Source organism: Acipenser ruthenus, chromosome 9 (assembly GCF_902713425.1).
Source record: "Acipenser ruthenus chromosome 9, fAciRut3.2 maternal haplotype, whole genome shotgun sequence".
Classification (NCBI taxonomy): Eukaryota; Metazoa; Chordata; class Actinopteri; order Acipenseriformes; family Acipenseridae; genus Acipenser; species Acipenser ruthenus.
This window is the reverse complement of record NC_081197.1, coordinates 38,012,099-38,031,289: the sequence shown is the minus strand read 5'-3', so window position 1 is coordinate 38,031,289 and position 19,191 is coordinate 38,012,099. Positions and strand designations below refer to the sequence as shown.

Genomic DNA, 19,191 nt, shown 5'->3' with positions numbered 1-19,191 from the left:
CATCGTAATGAGTGCGTCATTTCACAATGTTTGACTATTATTATTATTATTATTATTATTATTATTATTATTATTATTATTACACTAATCAATAGTTCAAGAATACCTACAGATAACTGACACTTTTTTTCTTATTAAATTCAAAAGAAGTAGCCTTAATAGCCTTTTTTATTTAATGTTTTAATTCTATGAAGTGGTATTATTATTATTATTATTATTATTATTATTATTATTATTATTATTATTATTATTAATGTTCTTGAGAGAAAGTTATGCACACGAGTATTAGTGATTTAATTCAGTCAGCGCAGCATTAGTTAGAATTAGCATACATAAAAAATGGAGCAGTTAAGCCACAATATTTTTACAGTAAAATTGTAAACATTGTAAGGAAAAAAAACCCCCAACATTTTGTTACCATTAAGCTTCTGCATTATACATTTAGATCATTTTAACATTTGAACAGAGTATTTAGGCTTAGAAAAACAACAACATTCTTATTTTATGATCACATAAAAAAAAGCCTAGGCATAAGCATGTACATAGATGCCTAAAACACAACTATTTGACTATTTGAAATCATGAAACACATGTATCACAACTGACAGTAGCCTACATTTTAGCATTGCTGAACTTAAAACAAACTAAATATATATATATATATATATATATATATATATATATATATATATATATATATATATATATATATATATTAGAAGGCCACCACGGGCAGGAAGAAAGGTGTTTAAATGTCTGCAGGATCTTTAAATGTTCTGGAGGAGACCTGACCCTTCTCAAATGATTAACACTATATATATATATAATTCATCAGTTTTGTGGCTAATTATAGTGAAATATAATTGTATTCCTTATAATGTCGCTATCACATCTGACTTGGCCGTTGTGATTGCAACTAGCTTGTAACGGAGAAGCTGTCAAAATAGGTACTGTAGAAAAAAAGTTAACATCAAACGTTAACCATCTTAAATATAATGATTTCAAATATTTTAAACAGAGTTTATGTAATATATCTTTCCCAGTTTAAAAGCCAAACCTGACATCTAGTGGTGTATTAGTTTGATTTACATTTCACAAAAAGCACCTCTGGCCCTGCCTTTGTTAAAAATAAAATATGGGATACAATCAAACCCATCTTTCTGTCAACCAATAAACTGTTCTTAACTGATTGTGTTTGAACATTAGAAATTTACACTTCAACAGATATGCTACTGCACTAATAGACAGAGACACTGGTTCTGTTTAATCTTGTTCTGAAAAAGCTTTGGAGATGTTTGAAGTTGCATTTCTTTGATTTGGTTCAACAACAAAACTCACTTTCAATACTCTTTCTGTAATACATGACTAAACATAGTATTGTAGCTCTGTATATATATATATATAGAGAGAGAGAGAGAGAGAGAGAGAGAGAGAGAGAGAGAGAGAGAGAGAGAGAGAGAGAGAGAGAGAGAGCTTTGTGATGATGGTCCGTTATGATAGGCACTATATAAAATAAAGATATATATATATATTTGTATATATCTTTATATGTTTATTTATTCCTTCAAAGTTTTTGGGTTTTTTTTCTAGAATAAAGTAGTAAAATGTAGTAACACATGTCTGGGCTGAAGATGTGAGAGGGCATATGAATAACTTTGTATATTTGTGGAATAAAACACACCCAAACATGCTTATTTCATTTTCCATGTTTGAAAGGACTGCAGTGAACGGCTGTGATGTGTTCTCTTGGATGTTTATTTTGATTGATTCTGGCTTGGTGTGGCTTTTCGTTTTTGGAATTTTAAAAACCGTTTTGTATCCTGTGGGCTTGTTTAAAACCTATATCGAATTACTGTATTCACTAATTTTTCTTGTTTGTTGCTTGCTTGTCATCTTCAGTATATTGGTCAAGATTAAAGTGAAACTACAATATTGGCAGGCAACATATGTTTTTAAAAATGTACTCAGTATTCCTAAAATGGTTCTCCCTCATTAATTTTAACTTGGTCCATAGTGTACAATTATGTGAGTAAGAAAGAAGGAAATGGGACTGACCATTGGAATTTCCTCTATCCTGATACTGCTTATCATTTTATTTTTATGGGGGGATGCTATCTCTGATCAAATGGTTTGCAAACATGAAGTAAAATGGATGTTAAAAGGATATGTATTATTGACATGGCCAGTAGTTAAAATAACCGGCAAAGGAACTCTCCTGAGTGAATCATAGAAAACAGCTGTCTACTAATAACGGATACCACTGTAGGACCCTGGGGCATTTTTTTTTTCTTTATAGATATTTTGAGTTTCTATCTGCTTTGCTCACTGTAATTGTGTAAAATTACTGCACCTTTATACTCTGCCATAGTAACCCACCAACCTAATAGGTGTTCTGGAATGTTGCAATTTAATGATTTGTTTAATACCTTGCTACCTAATTTTGCCTCATAAAGTCAAATGAAAAATGCTGAATTATGTTACATTAACATATTGAATTACATACTGCTTTGTAGTTTGTCTCAATCTAAAATTCTAGGTGATGCTAAACTTTTGGCCATAGCTGTATATCTATGTCTTTCGTGTAATTGAAGGGAATCTGTTTTGGGGGTTAAAGTCTAATAATAAGTTTAGACATTTAGTGAGGGTGACTTAGTCAACTACATTATAATAAACTTACAGAACTGTACAGGGGTGTCACATATTGCAAAGACAGTGGACTCTGTTTGAAAGATATAAACAGTGAGTATCTAATACCATCCTAAATTGTATAAACGTGATATTTTGTGGACCTCTTGACATTGTGTATAATTTGATGGTTAATAAAGAACTGTATAGAATTAAAAGGCAGTGTTAGGATCCGCCTGATGATTATAGTACCACTGTCCCACAGTAAGAAAAACATGGTTAACTGTTAAATTACACTGCGCATTTGGGTTCCAGACATTACTTTTCCCAAACATAGTTTTTAACTGCAGGGACATAAGTTTCCTTTACTTGCTGTCTACGTCATTCTTTGAAGCAAACAGCCATGCTCTGGCTACTGATCTCAGAAGTATACAGTTTAGAATGACATCATCAAGATCTGTTAAAGTTCAGGATTAAAAAGAGCGTCACTTAAATAAGCCCAATAATTTAGAGCAATGGTTCTCAAACCAAACGATAAGAAGTTCTGTGGGGATCAGTGTTGTCATTTTGTTCTATTCATTCGGTTGTTGTTCTGCTTTTCATGTTGTGGTTCACAGACAAGGTATACCTGTTGCATCTATGTACTGTAGTTCAGCCCGTGCTGGGCTCACCACCATTGATTCTTAAAAAGTGGAAAAATGCAGATTTTCCAAATGCATAAAGGAGAAAAAAATCAAACAGGGAGACAGACAAACACAAACGTTTTGTACTGAAATTCAAATATACAAAATGGCAAACAATACAAAAGAAATATTTACAAAACGGAATATTTGAAAGTGAAAATATAGCACGTTTCAATGCTCACATGTGGACAGTACAGTAGGAAACAGGAGACCAGATGCAGCAATAAAGATATTCAATGGAGTATTATATGAAGTATGAAAAGTTTAAATCTATAGCAACTCATGATATATAGTAGATATTGTTTTCTTAATGAAAAAATCTTCATCTTCTACAGTCCCCCGTTGTGTATCATGGAAAATGTATATTTTAATCAATAATCCGATCCATCTTGATTTTATTATTACCGGTAATAGTGTATTGCCCTGCAAAATTGAAAAAAATATTTTATCAGTCCAATTAAAGAGAAAACAACATTTGGCATAGTATTTGTATGGTACAGTAAGCTACATTACGCAAAGAATTCCACTATATATAGGTTTCCGTATTTCAGAGGTTTCAATGCCACATGCTACTTAATGTAATTTCCAGTGGCTTCCATTATAGCATCCTTTTTCTAGCAGGATGGTCTGTAGCTGATCGAAGCATCATTACTGCAAGGGTCTAATGGAATTCTTGATTCCCAGCGAATGTAACTCTTACATGAGGGGAGCACTGTTGGAAAGTTGGAACAAATAATTATACATCTGTCCAACAACACATAACATGTTGTATAATAAAATGCTCACTTATAAGGTTGGCTACAGTGAATTGTACATTTCTGTAATACACATTATGAAAACAATTATGTAATACACATTATTAATAAAGCAAAATGAGTATATTGTTTAATTAGTTCAATTAAACGCAATAGCTAATTCGGACCCCAGCAGTCTATACTGACCTTCTAAATGAACCATGCTAGCGTGGCAAAATGCACGGTGATAGCAGCTGTACAAACCAAACCTCAATATCCAAATTCTATGAGAATTTTATAAAATATTTATTTAGACAAGAAATGTGTAGTACAGTACAGACTGTGACCAGTACTCCAAACCAAACAATATTTTGAACAGAATGCTGTCCTACCTTGTTTAGATTAGCTTACTTTACAGTACAATATGTAGGGCATGACTGGAACAAATACCAGCACTGGAATCGCCTTTGCTGCTGTTTTTATGTATAATTAATTCATGGCATCTCTATCCACTACAAATACATCTAAACTTACCTTTTGCTTTTTGCTTCCTTTTTTTCTGGAGTAGTGTTCTTCAAAGCAGGGGATTGGTCACTTAACAAACTTTTAGAAGGGCTAAGATGGAAATCACTGAATTAGTATTGAAAGTTGATTCATTGCACATTTGTTTTTTAAAGCCAGAAATAAGGTTTATCTTTAGCATGAATAAAAAGACTTACCTTTTATTTTTGGATGGAGTCATGTGCCTGAAAGGAACATGGTTTGTATTTTCTGATCCTTCCAATGGTGAAAATCCATTAAAACTAAAATGGGAATGATTGTATCAGGGACTTTGTAATATTTACATGAAAACAGACACATTATTAAAAGAGATCTATGTATAAAAAAACGCAACACACCAGTGACACAAAACGATTGCACATATTAAAGTTTTTTTTTCAAACTGTTTAGTAACAAGGCTTTAAATACATGTAATGAGCGTTCAGTGGCTACCTCTAAAAATGATTAGAGGTAGCAGCGAACACATAATCATAAGTCAATAAACCCAAATAAAGTCTTAATTGTAGCACAAATCTACTACTTTAGATCAATTTCACAGGTTGAGGAAAGAGAATTGTTTTGGTGAGTTCATAGAGGGAAGGTCTATTATTGGTAGCATCATTTTTTCTAAACATCACAATAAAGTAACCAATGACTTTAACCTTGAACCTAATATGGCTGCCATTTGGAGGTAGCTCTGATATATTGGCTTTAGATCTGGTACACAACTCAAGGATTATCTCTGTCAACTTTTAAAAAAGAATTGTTTGAATTGACAATCTAGATAGAAAGACTACAATGTGAATCATACGATTGGTATAAAATATGAATTTAGGCATGATGCAAAGTTTCAATATTCTTACAGTTACACAGGTTATGTTTTTTGATATGTTATTGTGATTGAATTTCTAAACTGCATGTAAATCAAGCCTCACCCCCCTGCTCCCTCCTCTCATGTATTTGAGAACTTACCTTTTATTTTTTAATGGTGTCTTCCTGTACCTCAACGGGCTTTCAAAAGGTTGACCTGTTTTGAAACTAAAAATAGAAGTTCTTTATAGTCTGTTCAATATTTGTACAACCAAAAAAAGTTGAATCTTAAAATATACCATCAACAGATTAAATAAGATGAAAAAGTGTAATATCTGAAAAGGGGCGTGTTTACAAAAGAGATGTCAAACACAAACAGGGTCCTTTTTATGTTTTATGTAAAACATGGGGGGGGGGGGGGGGGTATCAGTAAAAAACAAAAAAAAGCAAAGTGCTTATAATTTCTTAAACAACTGGATAGCTGGAGCTGGTCTATATTTTATCAATACATTCTAAATACAGTTGTTGCTGTAAGACATGTAAATGTAGATTTTACCTTGAATATAAAACTTTACCTTTTATTTAATGGAGTCCTCAAAGGATCATGGTTTTCACTGACTGATTCTGATTCATTGTCCTTTGGAAACATTTTCTGAGCACTAAAATAAGAATCACACTGTTATTCAGAAGGACACAATTAAAAGCATTATTTTATTAAAGAAAAATCTGAATGTATTTAAAATATGCTAATGTATCTTAGAGAGAAATGAACCATGTAGGATGTATGTGAATGTGTGCAGATGGACCAGAAAATTGAAGGCACATGAAAGTAAAAGATCAAAAGAAAATGCTTACTAATACTCAATCGTATACTGGAATTATAACAAATTCCTCAATAGATGCTTAATCCACCCTGGGCATTTTTGTAACTTTCTGGAACTTCATTTTGTAAGAGTTGCAGCAAACTGATATTAAGCACCACATTTGTCTCTGAAGAAATTCATGGAACCAACTTTTTTTTTAATTTTAAGATTAAGCAGCTCTTGCCCTATGAATTAGATTTAAAAGATTTAACTTCAATTTTATACAGTGTCGATTATCTAGGCTGGTACTGAGGTTGGCAGCCTGCAAAAATAGACCAGAAATAGACTCCTCTCTAAGCTAATTGAATACATTCATGTTGGGACACAAAGGTGACTTTGTTTTTGTTCTTGGTACACATGATAGGTGCTACAGTATGTAAGGCTAGTGTAACATGCTTTACATCTTATCTTAATGTTAAGGGACTGAAAAATCTAGAGCTTAAAGTAATCAGCTATCCGATCACCAAACCTGAAAATAACTTTGACTTTGCAGTAGCGGCAGTATTTTTTGAAAAACATCTTTACAAAACAACTAAATTATAAGGCATCGTTATTTTAGGAGTCACCTGCAGATGGCAATAATTTGAAACGTTATGTATATGGTATCACATGAATATATATATAAAAAAAAAACATGCTAAATGAAGAGTTCTCTAAACCTCAAGTCCTATTTATTCTTGATTGGTCAAATAAGCTTGCCAGAGCTACTTTCTACAGAACTCAGTTGTTAATAAAGAATTGCTTGGTACGGCATTTTAGTGCAAGGTTGTGTGAGGTCATGCTACAAATGAGATATTCACTGTTGAAGTCTTCTGCATATATGACAATTTACTCACCTCTTTTAAGCTTTACGATGTTTTGGGCGTGCATTTCCTTTAGTATGAGGAATGTAGGTGGAGAAAATATGAATTTTCTAACCTGCATGTAAACCAAGCCACTGTGGCTTTTATTCTCAACCCCTCACGCCCTGCTCCCTCCTCTCGTATATTTGAGAACTCACCTTCTGTTTTTTAATGGTGTGCTCCTGCACCTGAAGGGGCTTTCAAAAGGTTGACCTGTATTGAAACTAAAAATGGAAGACGTCCTTATATTTGTACATCCAAAACATTTTCAATGTAAAAAAAATACCATCAATAGGATAAAGGGATGAAAAGATATAAGATATGAAAAAGGGGCACATTTACAAAAGAGATGCTGTGATGTAAAACATGGGGGGGGGGAAATCAGTAAAAAACAAAAAAAAAGCAAAGTGCATTTATTATATTCAATACGGTTTATAATTGCTTAAACAACTGGATAGCTGGAGTTGTTGCTGCAAGACATGTAAATGTAGACTTTATCTTGAATATAAAACCTTACCTTTTATTTTTCAACGGAGTCCTCAAAGGATCATGGTTTTCACTGACTGATCCTGACTCATTGTCCTTTGGAAACCTTTTCTGAGAACTAAAATAAGAATCACACTTTTATTTTGAATTTAAGCTGTGGGAATTATTCTTCACAGAGATACATATAAGATTCAAACCAATAACATATTTTACAAGGACACAATTAAAAATCTGAATGTAATTAAAATATGCTATTGTTTCTTAGTTAGAAATAAACAGTGTAGGATGTAAGTGAATGTGTGCAGAAGGATCCGAAAATTAAATGCCTGTGAAAGTAAAAGAAAATGCTTACGAATACTCAATCGTACCTTTCAGGTTTTTTTCCATTTTTTTTCCAACAGAACTTTAATATTCCCACAACTCCAAAAACACTTAATAAAAATCCACAAATACTGGTAAGTCCAATTGTTACTGCATCTGTAAATAAAATCAGATTGATATGTATTCTTCAATTTTCAGTTTCATCAGTAGTGCCTCCTGTTCTTTAAAGAAAGCCAATGCAATCCTGCTTTAGAATCAATTTACAGAATCACAACAGTAGTGAGAGGCAATAATTGTAAATATCATGCCGTTGATATAGTAGGGGCGGTCATATTTTCCATATACCACTATCTGGAAAACAGTTTTTCCAGTTGTCATGAAACTTGCTATTAACATTATTTAACTTCAGTTCTTGAGATGATCAGATTATCGGGTATATGGTACTAACAGCATTATTTTGTTATTGACATCTTACTGACATAATTGTGTATAAATCTAATGATTTACATTAGCTGCAATGACTATCAGTTTCTGACAGCTCAGTTGAAATAGATTTAATTCACCTCTTTTCATGCTTTTAGACAGTTTGTATTGTCTTTTACAATGTTATAATAATAGTCAGAATTAGATCACATTTAATAGAGGTGCCATAGCTATGCTCTGTAATAGTAACTTTATGTAGAGCAGTTTCATGTCACAGTGTTTGTCAACCCATTTTTTTAAACAGATACAATTAAGTTGATTGACAGAATCCTATGATACCCTGGGGTCAAGTGATCATTTAAGTAACATTTTTCACATTTCAATTTACATAAACAATGATTTTCATAACCATAGTGAGATGGTACAAGGACAATGACTGAAAATCAAACCTCTCGTTTCTGAGAGTGTCAGATTCAATTTTTCCTGGTCTAATGGAGTAGACCTGGACTGCAACCTGTATACATCCTATAAGAGTTAATGCACTGGGAGTCCATGACAATACAATAGACAATTTCAGAAACCAACATAAATCAATAACATTAAATCAAAGGCTCTTTGATACTTAACTATTTCAATTTCATAAGATACCTACTTGTTGGTGGTTTAGATATATTTTTTTCCAAGTAAGACTCAATGGCTGGTGCTTCAGAAAAAAAAACCAAAAAAAACTTTTTATTCCTTTAGTTTGCACTCAACAGAACATACATATACATTATACAATGCAAATAAGATAAGTACAAAAAAGCAACATGAAAATATACAAATAACACATTGTGTGTAAATTACTGAACATCTAAGGCCTGTACTCCCCATAATGTTAGAACACACTTTATTAACCTTGTTAATTTAATAAAATAAACATTGCTTGATATACAGTAAAATGCTAAATCAGAATTCAGTGAATCAAAATAAATGAGTGCTAATGCTATGATTTGCAGCTGTTAGCACGAGTACATAGAATTAGTACTTACCACTAATAACTTTGGATATTTGTTTTTCCTTTGTTAAACCCAGGTGGGTCACTTTACAGGTTACCACTACTTCTTTGTTAAAAATCCTCGATGGCAGTACAGTTGCATTGTACATCAGAGTAATTGTTCCATTAGGATTCACAACAGAGTATTGTTGTGGATTCAGAAGCACATCTTCAGTGGCATTCCATGAAATGCTTGCCGCTGGTTTCCCAGTAACTGAACAGGTTATTGATTTGACTTCTTCATGTCCACTCTCTGGCTTCGAAATACTCTCTACTTCTAAATGGGGCTCATATATCTCTAAAATAGAAAAGTATGGTTTAGCTGCAAAAAATTATTCAGCAAAATAATGTCTGAACTATCAAGGCATCTCCAAACTATGTGTTAAAAACCTGACGCCACTTCAGCTGCAGTTTGTAAATGCAACATTTTAACTAAAGCATTCTAGATAGCAGTCTTCACTTTATTAAATAAACAAAACTGCACAAAGATTCTTGCTCGTGCTAATGAAATACATTAGTTCCATAATTCTTGCAATTATATGTGTTATGTAGGGCTTATATGCAATGTTTGAAAGAGGCACATGTTTTTCAATTTGGGAAATATTAGTATAGTACCATATATTAATTTATAGTACCATATCATGGTTTAAAAAGCTGTCTGCACGCCTAATTTACAGGTTCTGCAAAGCATGACTTTCTCTCACACCTACCTGAATTCAAGGCATGCAAACTTTTTCTACCTAGTTATGGTACCCACATATTAAAATAATGTTTCTTAAAACACATTTTTATTTGATAACTTTTTATATTTAGAGAATGGAAGTGCGTGATAGGTAGGTTAATGGAATTATTTAATGAGCTATAACTCTAAAAGCACACATAACATTGTTTTACTTCAATTAACCACAAAAACATGCAGTATGTGGGCTTTGCATCTAAACAGCAGTGCTTAAAATACTTCTTCCTTGTTTTCCTTTTCACTGCTCTTTTGCAATTTTTGGGGATAATTGGGGAATGTATATATACAGTAGTCTCTTGCTAAGAGAACACCCCCGGGAAGCAAGTGAAGTGTTCTCTGAGGTGTTCCTATACACGGAGACTACTGTGTGTGTGTGTATATATATATATATATATATATATATATATATATATATATATATATATATATATAAATACTGTAATGTAATCGAAATGTGTTGCCCAAGTGCAGTGAAAAACAGTGGTTATCTACTGTCACTAGAAATTAAGAGAAATATGAATGGGAATAAAAAGAGGAACTTTTTTTTAAGTATGTAATTTAAAGATGTTGTTATGTTTTACCATAGACAGATAGACAGGTCCTTCCAGTGATTGCTCCCTCAGGATATGCATTGAATAAACAGCTGTAACAGGTTTCATCTTCCTTCGTAACTCCATGAATGGTTATACAGGAGGCATCTGTTCCCACCTGGGTGACAGTCACGCGGTCTCTGAAAGCATCTGTAATTTTTGCTCCAAAGCGCTTGTTGTATGTGGCAACATTTTCAAATGATTGTCCTTTTGTCTTCTGCCAAGTAACTTGTAACACGTCTTTGGGTTTTGATAGCTCACACCTGAGGCTGACATTTTCTCCCAGTGTGGCTGTGACAACACGTTGTGTTCTTACAAGTTCTGCTGAAACTGCAAGAAGCTGTTTGTTATCAATTATCAATAATGCACATACACTGCAGCATTTAACAATGCCCCCAGCCTCTACCTTCAAGTGACATCATTCATGTTTAAAATCAACATTATGTGTAGAAACCTTAGTCTAGTTAATCTAATTATGCCATGTGTTATATGAACATCCAAGCATTTCATTTATATTTCATAAAATGAAAAACATTATTTAAAAGGTACATTCTATAGTACAAAATGCAGCAAAGAATTACAAATATATATACACTTACCAACACTATAAACGGTGCTCATAACTAACATTCCAAGTATATAGAGGCACATCTTCTGGAACTGCATCATGTCTGGGCGAATTAAAATTACACAACGGTTTAAATCTCCCGCTGTTCTTTTTATATACTGTAGTACCTCTGTCGCATTTTTTAAATTTGACCCCGCCTCCCTCTTAAACTCCAATAAGAACTCTCTGTAAAACCGAAAGTGAAACTACTTTTTTGATTAAAACTACTTTTTTTCTCCACTATAGATTCCCTTCTGTGCAATTATTATGTGTTTTGATATTTTCAAGCCTTGAAAACCGTTAACATGTTTATGTAATGTTGTTCTTGTCATGGAAGAAATTCTGTTCTCTTGCTGAGGAACAGAAACCTCTCCAAATATATAACTTGTACTGCTGAACAAATCAATAATTTGCAACTGGCTATTGTAGTGAAAAAAGCTATTCCCAATACAATGCACTAAAGTCTCTTACTTACAATAGATTTTATTTTGCTGTTTGTGCTTCTAACTGCCAGCATGCACTTAAATGTGCTTTCAATTTCTGTGCACTGCGTTTGTATTTAAATGTGCTTTCAATTTCTGTGCACTGCGTTTGTATTTAAATGTGCTTTCAATTTCTGTGCACTGCGTTTGTATATAAATGTGCTTTCAATTTCTGTGCACTGCGTTTGTATTTAAATGTGCTTTCAATTTCTGTGCACAGCGTTTGTATTTAAATGTGCTTTCAATTTCTGTGCACTGTGTTTGTATTTAAATGTGCATTCAATTTCTGTGCACTGCGTTTGTATCTAAATGTGTTTCAATTTCTGTGCACTGCTTTTGTATTTAAATGTGCATTCAATTTATGTGCACTGCGTTTGTATTTAAATGTGCTTTCAATTTCTGTGCACTGCGTTTGTATATAAATGTGCTTTCAATTTCTGTGCACTGCGTTTGTATTTAATGGCACAACAGCTTTTCAAGTGGTTTTTAGCAGAAAAGTCTCAGGGAGCCGGTACAGCGCATGTAATTTTGGAGTAAACGTTATGATTTTTCATTGACAAGAATATTTTGTTGCTGTAATGTAAATGTTTTGTAACATAGGGGTATCTATGTACACTGTATAGTACTCATATCCAGTCTATTTGCTTTACTATGCAGTGTGTTCAAGGAGCAAACTGTCTAACAAATACAAAGTATCCCAAACAACTGCGTATGATTGGATAATTCTCTCTCTTGTTTTGTAGCGTTGTTCAAAATTGTATTAGCCCAATGTTATCAGCAGGCAGCACACTTCTGTCCTCCAATCCAGAAAGGGGGTGGGGTGGGCCATCGTTGGAAAGGCAGGATTTAAAAGTAAACAGGAAGAAGGATTGTACTGTATTTAAACAGTTTGCTGATAATGAAACTAAACATTAACCTCATGTGCTTCGCTTTGCACTCTATCAGTTCAAGTGAACATTGTAGTAGTATTTCAGTCTAAGTTTTGGAGTTAAGCAGAAACATTGTTTTTCAACATGTTATTACTGTTTTGCAAAATTACATTTGCCATATCAGAAGATTATGTTGTGTTCGTACCTCGTTCACATTATTGTATTAAAAATGACACTACAGAGGTTCCTTGGTAGATTCATTCAGATGACATGTGCTGCATATTGTTTCGTGAAGGTTTTTTTTTTTTTTTTAAAGGAGAAATATGTGTTTGTTAGAACCTATTTAAATCTGTACCCTTACTCACCTTCAGCATGTTCAATAAACTTTAGGAAGACATCTAGTATGCTAGTCCCCCAAAATGATTTGGGGAAGGTCAACAAACTAGAAATTACACAAACTTGATTGCTAACCCCTATTTGCTTTTTTAGCACTGATGTTACAGTCCTGAGAATATTTTGGTTCTTTGCTTAGAACTTTAAGTTAATTAAGGAATTCCAAATATACAAATATGTAAATATATATATAGAACCGCATTTTTAAAAGCAGCTTCAAAATTGTTCTCATATATCATGCTTGAAGATACAAGTTTAAAATACAATAGCAACATATACATTATTTAGAACATAAGAACATAAAGTTTACAAGCGAGAGGAGACCATTCGGCCCATCTTGCTCGTTTGGTTGTTAGTAGCTTATTGATCCCAGAATCTCATCAAGCAGCTTCTTGAAGGATCCCAGGGTGTCAGCTTCAACAACATTACTGGGAAGTTAGTTCCAGACACCAAAGTAGACCAAACACATATATAGACTATACAAATGTAAGTCACACCAATTTAAGAAAATATATCAATTTTTGTAATTATTCACTGGGCGTGAGCTGGGGGGGAAAGATAAGGCAGAAGAAGCAGCAAGGAGCAGTTAGTAGGACAGAATGTGGTCACCGACTGGGGCCGACGCTGTCGACATCCCAGGGGCGGAGGACCCGGCAACCGGAAAGGATAGAAAAGAGGTCGTCGACTGGGGCCGACGCTGTCGACATCCCAGGGGCGGAGGACCCGGCAACCGGAAACGGGATAGAAAAGAGGTCGTCGACTGGGGCCGACGCTGTCGACATCCCAGGGGCGGAAGACCCGGCAACCTGAAAACACATATGAGGGTTAGACTTGAAAAGCCACCCCTCGGGAGGAGATGAGAGAGGTACCCAGCATTTGAGGCTTATGTAAGGGGCGCTCGTAAAACCCCTGATTGGCCGAGACATCACGCTGCCTGGGACCTGAAAATAAGGACAGAGCATTGAGGTTAGTATAGGACTTGGCACGAGTGACCACGTCCTGAAGAGAGGCAGAATAGAAGAGAGCCTCGAGTGAGATGAGCGCAGGAGCTGCGACAGGACAGAGTTTGGCCGGGGGTCCGCTCTGACTCACGCGGTGAGAACCCCTGAAGGTAAGGGAGGCGGCTGCCTAGCCCTGAGGTCGGGGAAGTGAGCCTCACTTGCCCCCAAAGGATGGACCCCCGGCACCTACGAAAATTCCCACACCGTGAGACAAACAAGACAGAACATGCCAACGCATAACATAAACAAACAAACAAAAGACCAGAAGGACGAACAAAGGGGGATTAGTAAATTTGTTAATGGGATGTGACTGTGTATACTTGACTATGTGTATACCTGCCGCTCAGTGGAGAGGAAAAAACCCCTCGAAGCGAATTTAGGGGAAAACCTCAGGTGGCCCCGGCGAACAGGTAGCCCCCACTCCGGGCATGCTAGCAATTTTAAAATGGGCTGCTGCTATAACGAAGGGAGATGAATGGACGTAATAGTCTACTGCGGAAGAGAACCAGCGGCCCATGGTCTTGATCAGACTGTGATTGATGCTGGCTCTTGCAGCGGAGGTAGCTGCACCTATACGAAATGAATGGGGAGAATACAGCTGAGGAGGGAGGCCTGTTCTAGAAAAGGAGGGAGGAGAGCTGGGCTGATTAGGAGATTTTCGTCGCTGCAGGGAAGCTTGAAGCTGAAGAAACTGTGTATTCTGAAGGCTGTGAGTGATGCTGGTCCTCGCAGCAGAGGGGGCTGTGCCTACGGAATGATTGGGGGGGGGGGGAGGCCCGCTCTGGAGGCAAGGTAGGTTGGAATCCAGTGACGAGTGATCCTAGGAGTGAGAGAAATCAATGAGGGGGTGAAGTAGAGGAGGGAGGCTTGCTCTGGAGGGTGGAAGGAGGGGCGATGAGTGATGATAGGAGCGAGAGGAATCAATGAACCGAGGGTCCTGGGGGGGGGGGGGGGGGTTCTTGCTGGGGAGATACCTTGATGATGAAAAGGGGCAGATAGGGGACTCTACTTGACAGCTGAATGGACTAACCACGTTGAAATTGATCCCTCTTGGGGGTATGACCGAATGGTGAAGTAAATCAGAAGCAGAAGAAACTGCGAGTTCTGAACGTAATAATCTACTGCGGAAGAGGACCAGCGGCCCATGGTCTTGATCAGACTGTGGTTGATGTTGGCTCTCGCAGCGGAGGTAGCTGCACCTATACGAAATGAATGGGGAGAATACAGCTGAGGAAGGAGGCCTGCTCTAGAAAGGAGGGTGGAGAGGTTGGCTGATTAGGAGATCTTCGTCGCTGCAGGGAAGCTTGAAGCTGAGGGAACTGTGAAGTCTGAGCTTCTGAGGAAGCCGAAGGCGGCCGAGAAGCAGATGAGATACCTTGACGTTGAAAATAAGGGGCAGATAGGGGAATCTGCTTGACAGCTGAATTAACTGACGGCGCTGAAATGGATCCGTCTGGAGGTACACAACTGAATGATGGCGTAAATTAGAACTGTGAATTCTGAGCTCCTAAGGAGACCGAAGAGGGCTCAGATGCAGATGATCTCCATAGGTAGATCCTTGTATGGGGAGAAGCGGCGTTTCAGAAGAGTAGAATGAGCAAACTGAGAATGGTCATTGATGCGGACAGCGGGAAGGTGAGGCAGAAGGGAAGGCTCTTAAGAATCAGCCGTTAGGCAGATGGTCTCCATGAGGAGATCTTCGTAAGGGGACAAGCAAACTTTCCAAAGAGTAGAGATAAATGAATGGAGAATGTCTGTTGATGTAGGCAGGCTGGAAGGTGCAGCAGGGGGGGACTTTGAAGATTCCGGAAAGAGTCAGACAAACTACTGGTATGGAGAGAATGGTGGGAAGAAAAAATCCCAGCTGGACGATGAAAGCCATGATCTGGTTTGATTTGAAGGAATAGGATGAATCAGATTCTGGCACAGAATGTTTAAAACACTGACCAGGCTGTACAATATGAAGCTGTCGAAGGAGGGAGAGAGCTGCAGATACGAAATGCTGAGCAGATTGAAGGAGGTTACTGAGAGGATGATTCAGTCAAATGACAGCTGGTGAATCAGGGGGGGGGGGGCACCCAGCAGACGGGACCAGTCGACGGAACTTGAACACTAAAAGTGGAGGCCGAAGGGGAGCTGGAACTGACAGTTGAGGTAGCAGCTGGAACCGACGAACATGTGTAAATCGACTGCTGGGGAAGCTCAGCACGCTTTGTGCTCCATTTACTGGAATGGAGGGCAGAGATGAGATGTTGACTAACTTATGTGTCAGTGAATACGGGATCGATCTGTGGTCTGCTACTATCATGTCTGCTTGAAATGGAAAAGGTGAACTCACATTGAGAGACTGGGTTTCACAACTCCAGTTATTCTCCTAGAGTGGAACTCCTTAACTCATAAACAAGACAGATTTCCAGTCTCACCACGTCTCTCACCATGTATTAATGCTGTAATATTTGAGAGGATGTGTGGACATATGAATAGATTGCTGAGAAAGACAAGCACCTCGTATTTTTGATTAGATGGGGATTAGCATTAGCCTTGACTGCGGAATGCTTCCACGATCTGCGTATTGGAGGAAAGCGGAAGCGTTGGAAGATCTGGAGTAGTGCAGGTCCAGATTTAGACTGAACTAAAGCAACTTGCATGCTAGAACAGTGTGTAGATCTGAAGAGGGAGCAGAGATCTGCTGCAGGGAGGAGCAATTAACAGTAGAGGATGGGATCTGCTGGATGGTGCAGAGATCTGAGGAAGTAAACAAAGAAGTGCTGTCAATAATGAGCGGTGGTCTGCTGTAGAGAGAGATCTGCTGAAGCAGTGATCTGTTATTGTGAATGGTGGACTGCCATTGGTAGAGCGTGGTGGTCTGCTGCAGAACGCCGATATCTGCTGAAGCAGGGATCTGTAATAGTGAATGGTGGATTGCCATCGGTAGTGTGATGATCTGCTGTAGAGCACAGACATCTGCTGAATGCGGTGGATATTGGACTGTGAGTTAAACTGATTTAGATGAAGCCAGAGATGGAGAATACATAGAGCTGAGGCTGCTGTAGAACCTAAGAGGATGAAGAATCCACTGCTCTGAGGCGGTTGAAATATCTATAGATTTGGTCAGGAGCAGTCCGCCTCAAAAGGGGCGGGGGGAGGGGGGTAAGAGTTGAAATTGAAGAATGTCATTTGATATAGATAGACTGAGGATGAGGCAGGATGGGAACTCCCGAGAATCCATCCGAGTGAGAACTGCGGGAATAGATAGAAAAGCTGTAGTGTCCGAGCTTTGCAGCGAAACCAAACTGGTTTAATGTATAGAGAGAGAGCTTGTAGCATTATACTGCCATCCAGAGGTTATGATTGGAATTACATCATTGACCTGAGTGAATCAGGGTATAATCTAAGAAGTTATTACGATTAAAATCCTTGTCTATGTAGAACAACATTTGCTTATTCCTTTAGATTTGTATAATAAATATTCTAGACATGTTTAGGACAGATAGTCATGAATGGAAATAAGTTAACGCAATATTTAGATGTTATGGTTCGGCGCGTTGAATTCGTCTCTGCCAGTTGTGAAAGTGCAGCAACAGGAAGCCGGAAGATTGCGGTGCTGAGGCGCAGAGCACGCAGAGCCTGATGAAGCTGCCTGGTCACCATGACAACTTACCACTCCCCGCAGTCACTCAATAAGGGCGTTGCCGTGGTAACCATAGTCTGTGAGGCGCCGGTGGAAAACTTACAGTACAATAGTGGAGTTGGAGAATGTTGTGACCAGTCGAGTCACGAGCCGCCACTAGTTACAAATTGAGTTTAGAATGGGCTGGATACGTCTTTAAAATGTTGAACGTAGCTGATGGAGGTCCAGGGCAGGATCTCTGATGAAACGGTAATTGTGCTGGCTCAGTGGGAGCGGGGGGAGGGGCGTCGGATTGCAAGCGAGGAGTAAAGAAGGATTAAGCCGACAAAACTTCGTGGTATAATTAAATAGAGCTAAGGTAAGGCAATCGCAGACAACGGGAATGTCGATGTCATGTCGAAGGAGCTTGGAAGTTTAACGGAGGACCAGACTTTCTGATAAAGTTGCAGACAAGTTGAGTATTGAAGCTGCGGTTTGGACGGCTATGAAGCCGAGGTGGAGACCGGATGGAACAGGAAAGAGTAACGTTGGAGCTCTTGGAGCCGAAAAGAGAAGCTGACTGAAAAGAAAGATCACCTGAGCAGGTAAGAAAATGATTGATAATATCTTGGCAGCGATGTGCAGAGAAACGACCTGCGTGAGCGAGGCAACGAAGTTTAGATATTAGAGGTGAAGCACGAAACGACGGCGTCTAAGCGTTTGCTAAAAAAACGAAACACTAGACAGAAAAGATGCAGGTGATCAGGTCTTAAATAGTAAATAGAACTAATTAACTGGAGATTAGAAAATTGAAAGATTAGAGATTAGCAGCCCCCCCAGCTTCACGCCCCCCGAACCTCGCAAGCTAACATTTGTTATATTTTAATTATTTTAACGAACCTAACCGGAATTTTTGGCTGCAGTTCTGAAAGTTCCGAATGGCTGATTCCAGCTTGAACTAAATACTGGTTAATACCAGTGTAGTGTTAGAAAGTGGTACATCATCACAATGTGGTACATGTACCAAAATGTGACATGTGTAATGTCAGAAAGTGGTACACTGTCAAATTGAAAGTGGTACGGTGTCAGAATTTGGTACAGGTGCAATCAAGTGCGATATGATTTATTTTTTGCAAACTTAAACTGGAAACAGACAATCAACTTCTCTAAATAGAAAAAAAACATTCACGACGAACAAGACAAAATGAGCAGTCCACTGCAAAGTTACACAAGTAAAAAAAATGTACAAGATCCAATGTAATGCATATGATAAATATTCACATACCATTTTCTTAATGGTGGAAAAATATGATAAATTGCATTAGCATAACGTACCAGATTTGAATGCCTGCTTCCCTGCTTTCTTAGCAGAAGTTATTTAGGTATGCGCAAGCAAGCGCAGTGCGTTGTGTACCACTTTTTAAGGCGTATCTGAAAATAACACGACACCGGTAGCTAAAGTCTCTCATTCTGAAACTGATTTTATCATATTCTGACATGGTCAGCAGCCGTGGTTCTGCCACAAATCAGGTTAGTT

The 19,191-nt window shown here is 37.4% G+C and overlaps 1 protein-coding gene across 1 annotated transcript; it reads right to left on the bottom strand.

Annotated features, from left to right (window-relative positions):
* Positions 1 to 3,377: 3,377 nt before the first annotated feature.
* On the bottom strand, positions 3,378 to 11,426 carry LOC117406346 (uncharacterized). The gene is made up of 12 exons (XM_034010300.3): positions 11,292 to 11,426; positions 10,684 to 11,022; positions 9,359 to 9,661; positions 8,980 to 9,030; positions 7,952 to 8,060; positions 7,615 to 7,701; positions 7,256 to 7,321; positions 5,968 to 6,051; positions 5,555 to 5,620; positions 4,762 to 4,845; positions 4,577 to 4,657; positions 3,378 to 3,731 (listed from the first exon to the last, which is right to left on the bottom strand). Exons 1-12 carry the CDS (start codon positions 11,359 to 11,361, stop codon positions 3,710 to 3,712), a joined length of 1,362 nt encoding a protein of 453 aa, XP_033866191.3. The 5' UTR covers positions 11,362 to 11,426; the 3' UTR covers positions 3,378 to 3,709.
* Positions 11,427 to 19,191: the final 7,765 nt, after the last annotated feature.

Coding starts and splice junctions, on each gene's coding strand:
- LOC117406346 (XM_034010300.3), bottom strand. CDS start 11,361: ATGATGCAGTTCCAGAAGATGTGCCTCTATATACTTGGAATGTTAGTT. Junction 9,662..10,683: donor GACCTGTCTATCTGTCTATG/GTAAAACATAAC, acceptor TTTCTATTTTAG/AGATATATGAGCCCCATTTA. Junction 7,322..7,614: donor ACTCCGTTGAAAAATAAAAG/GTAAGGTTTTAT, acceptor TTCCATTTTTAG/TTTCAATACAGGTCAACCTT.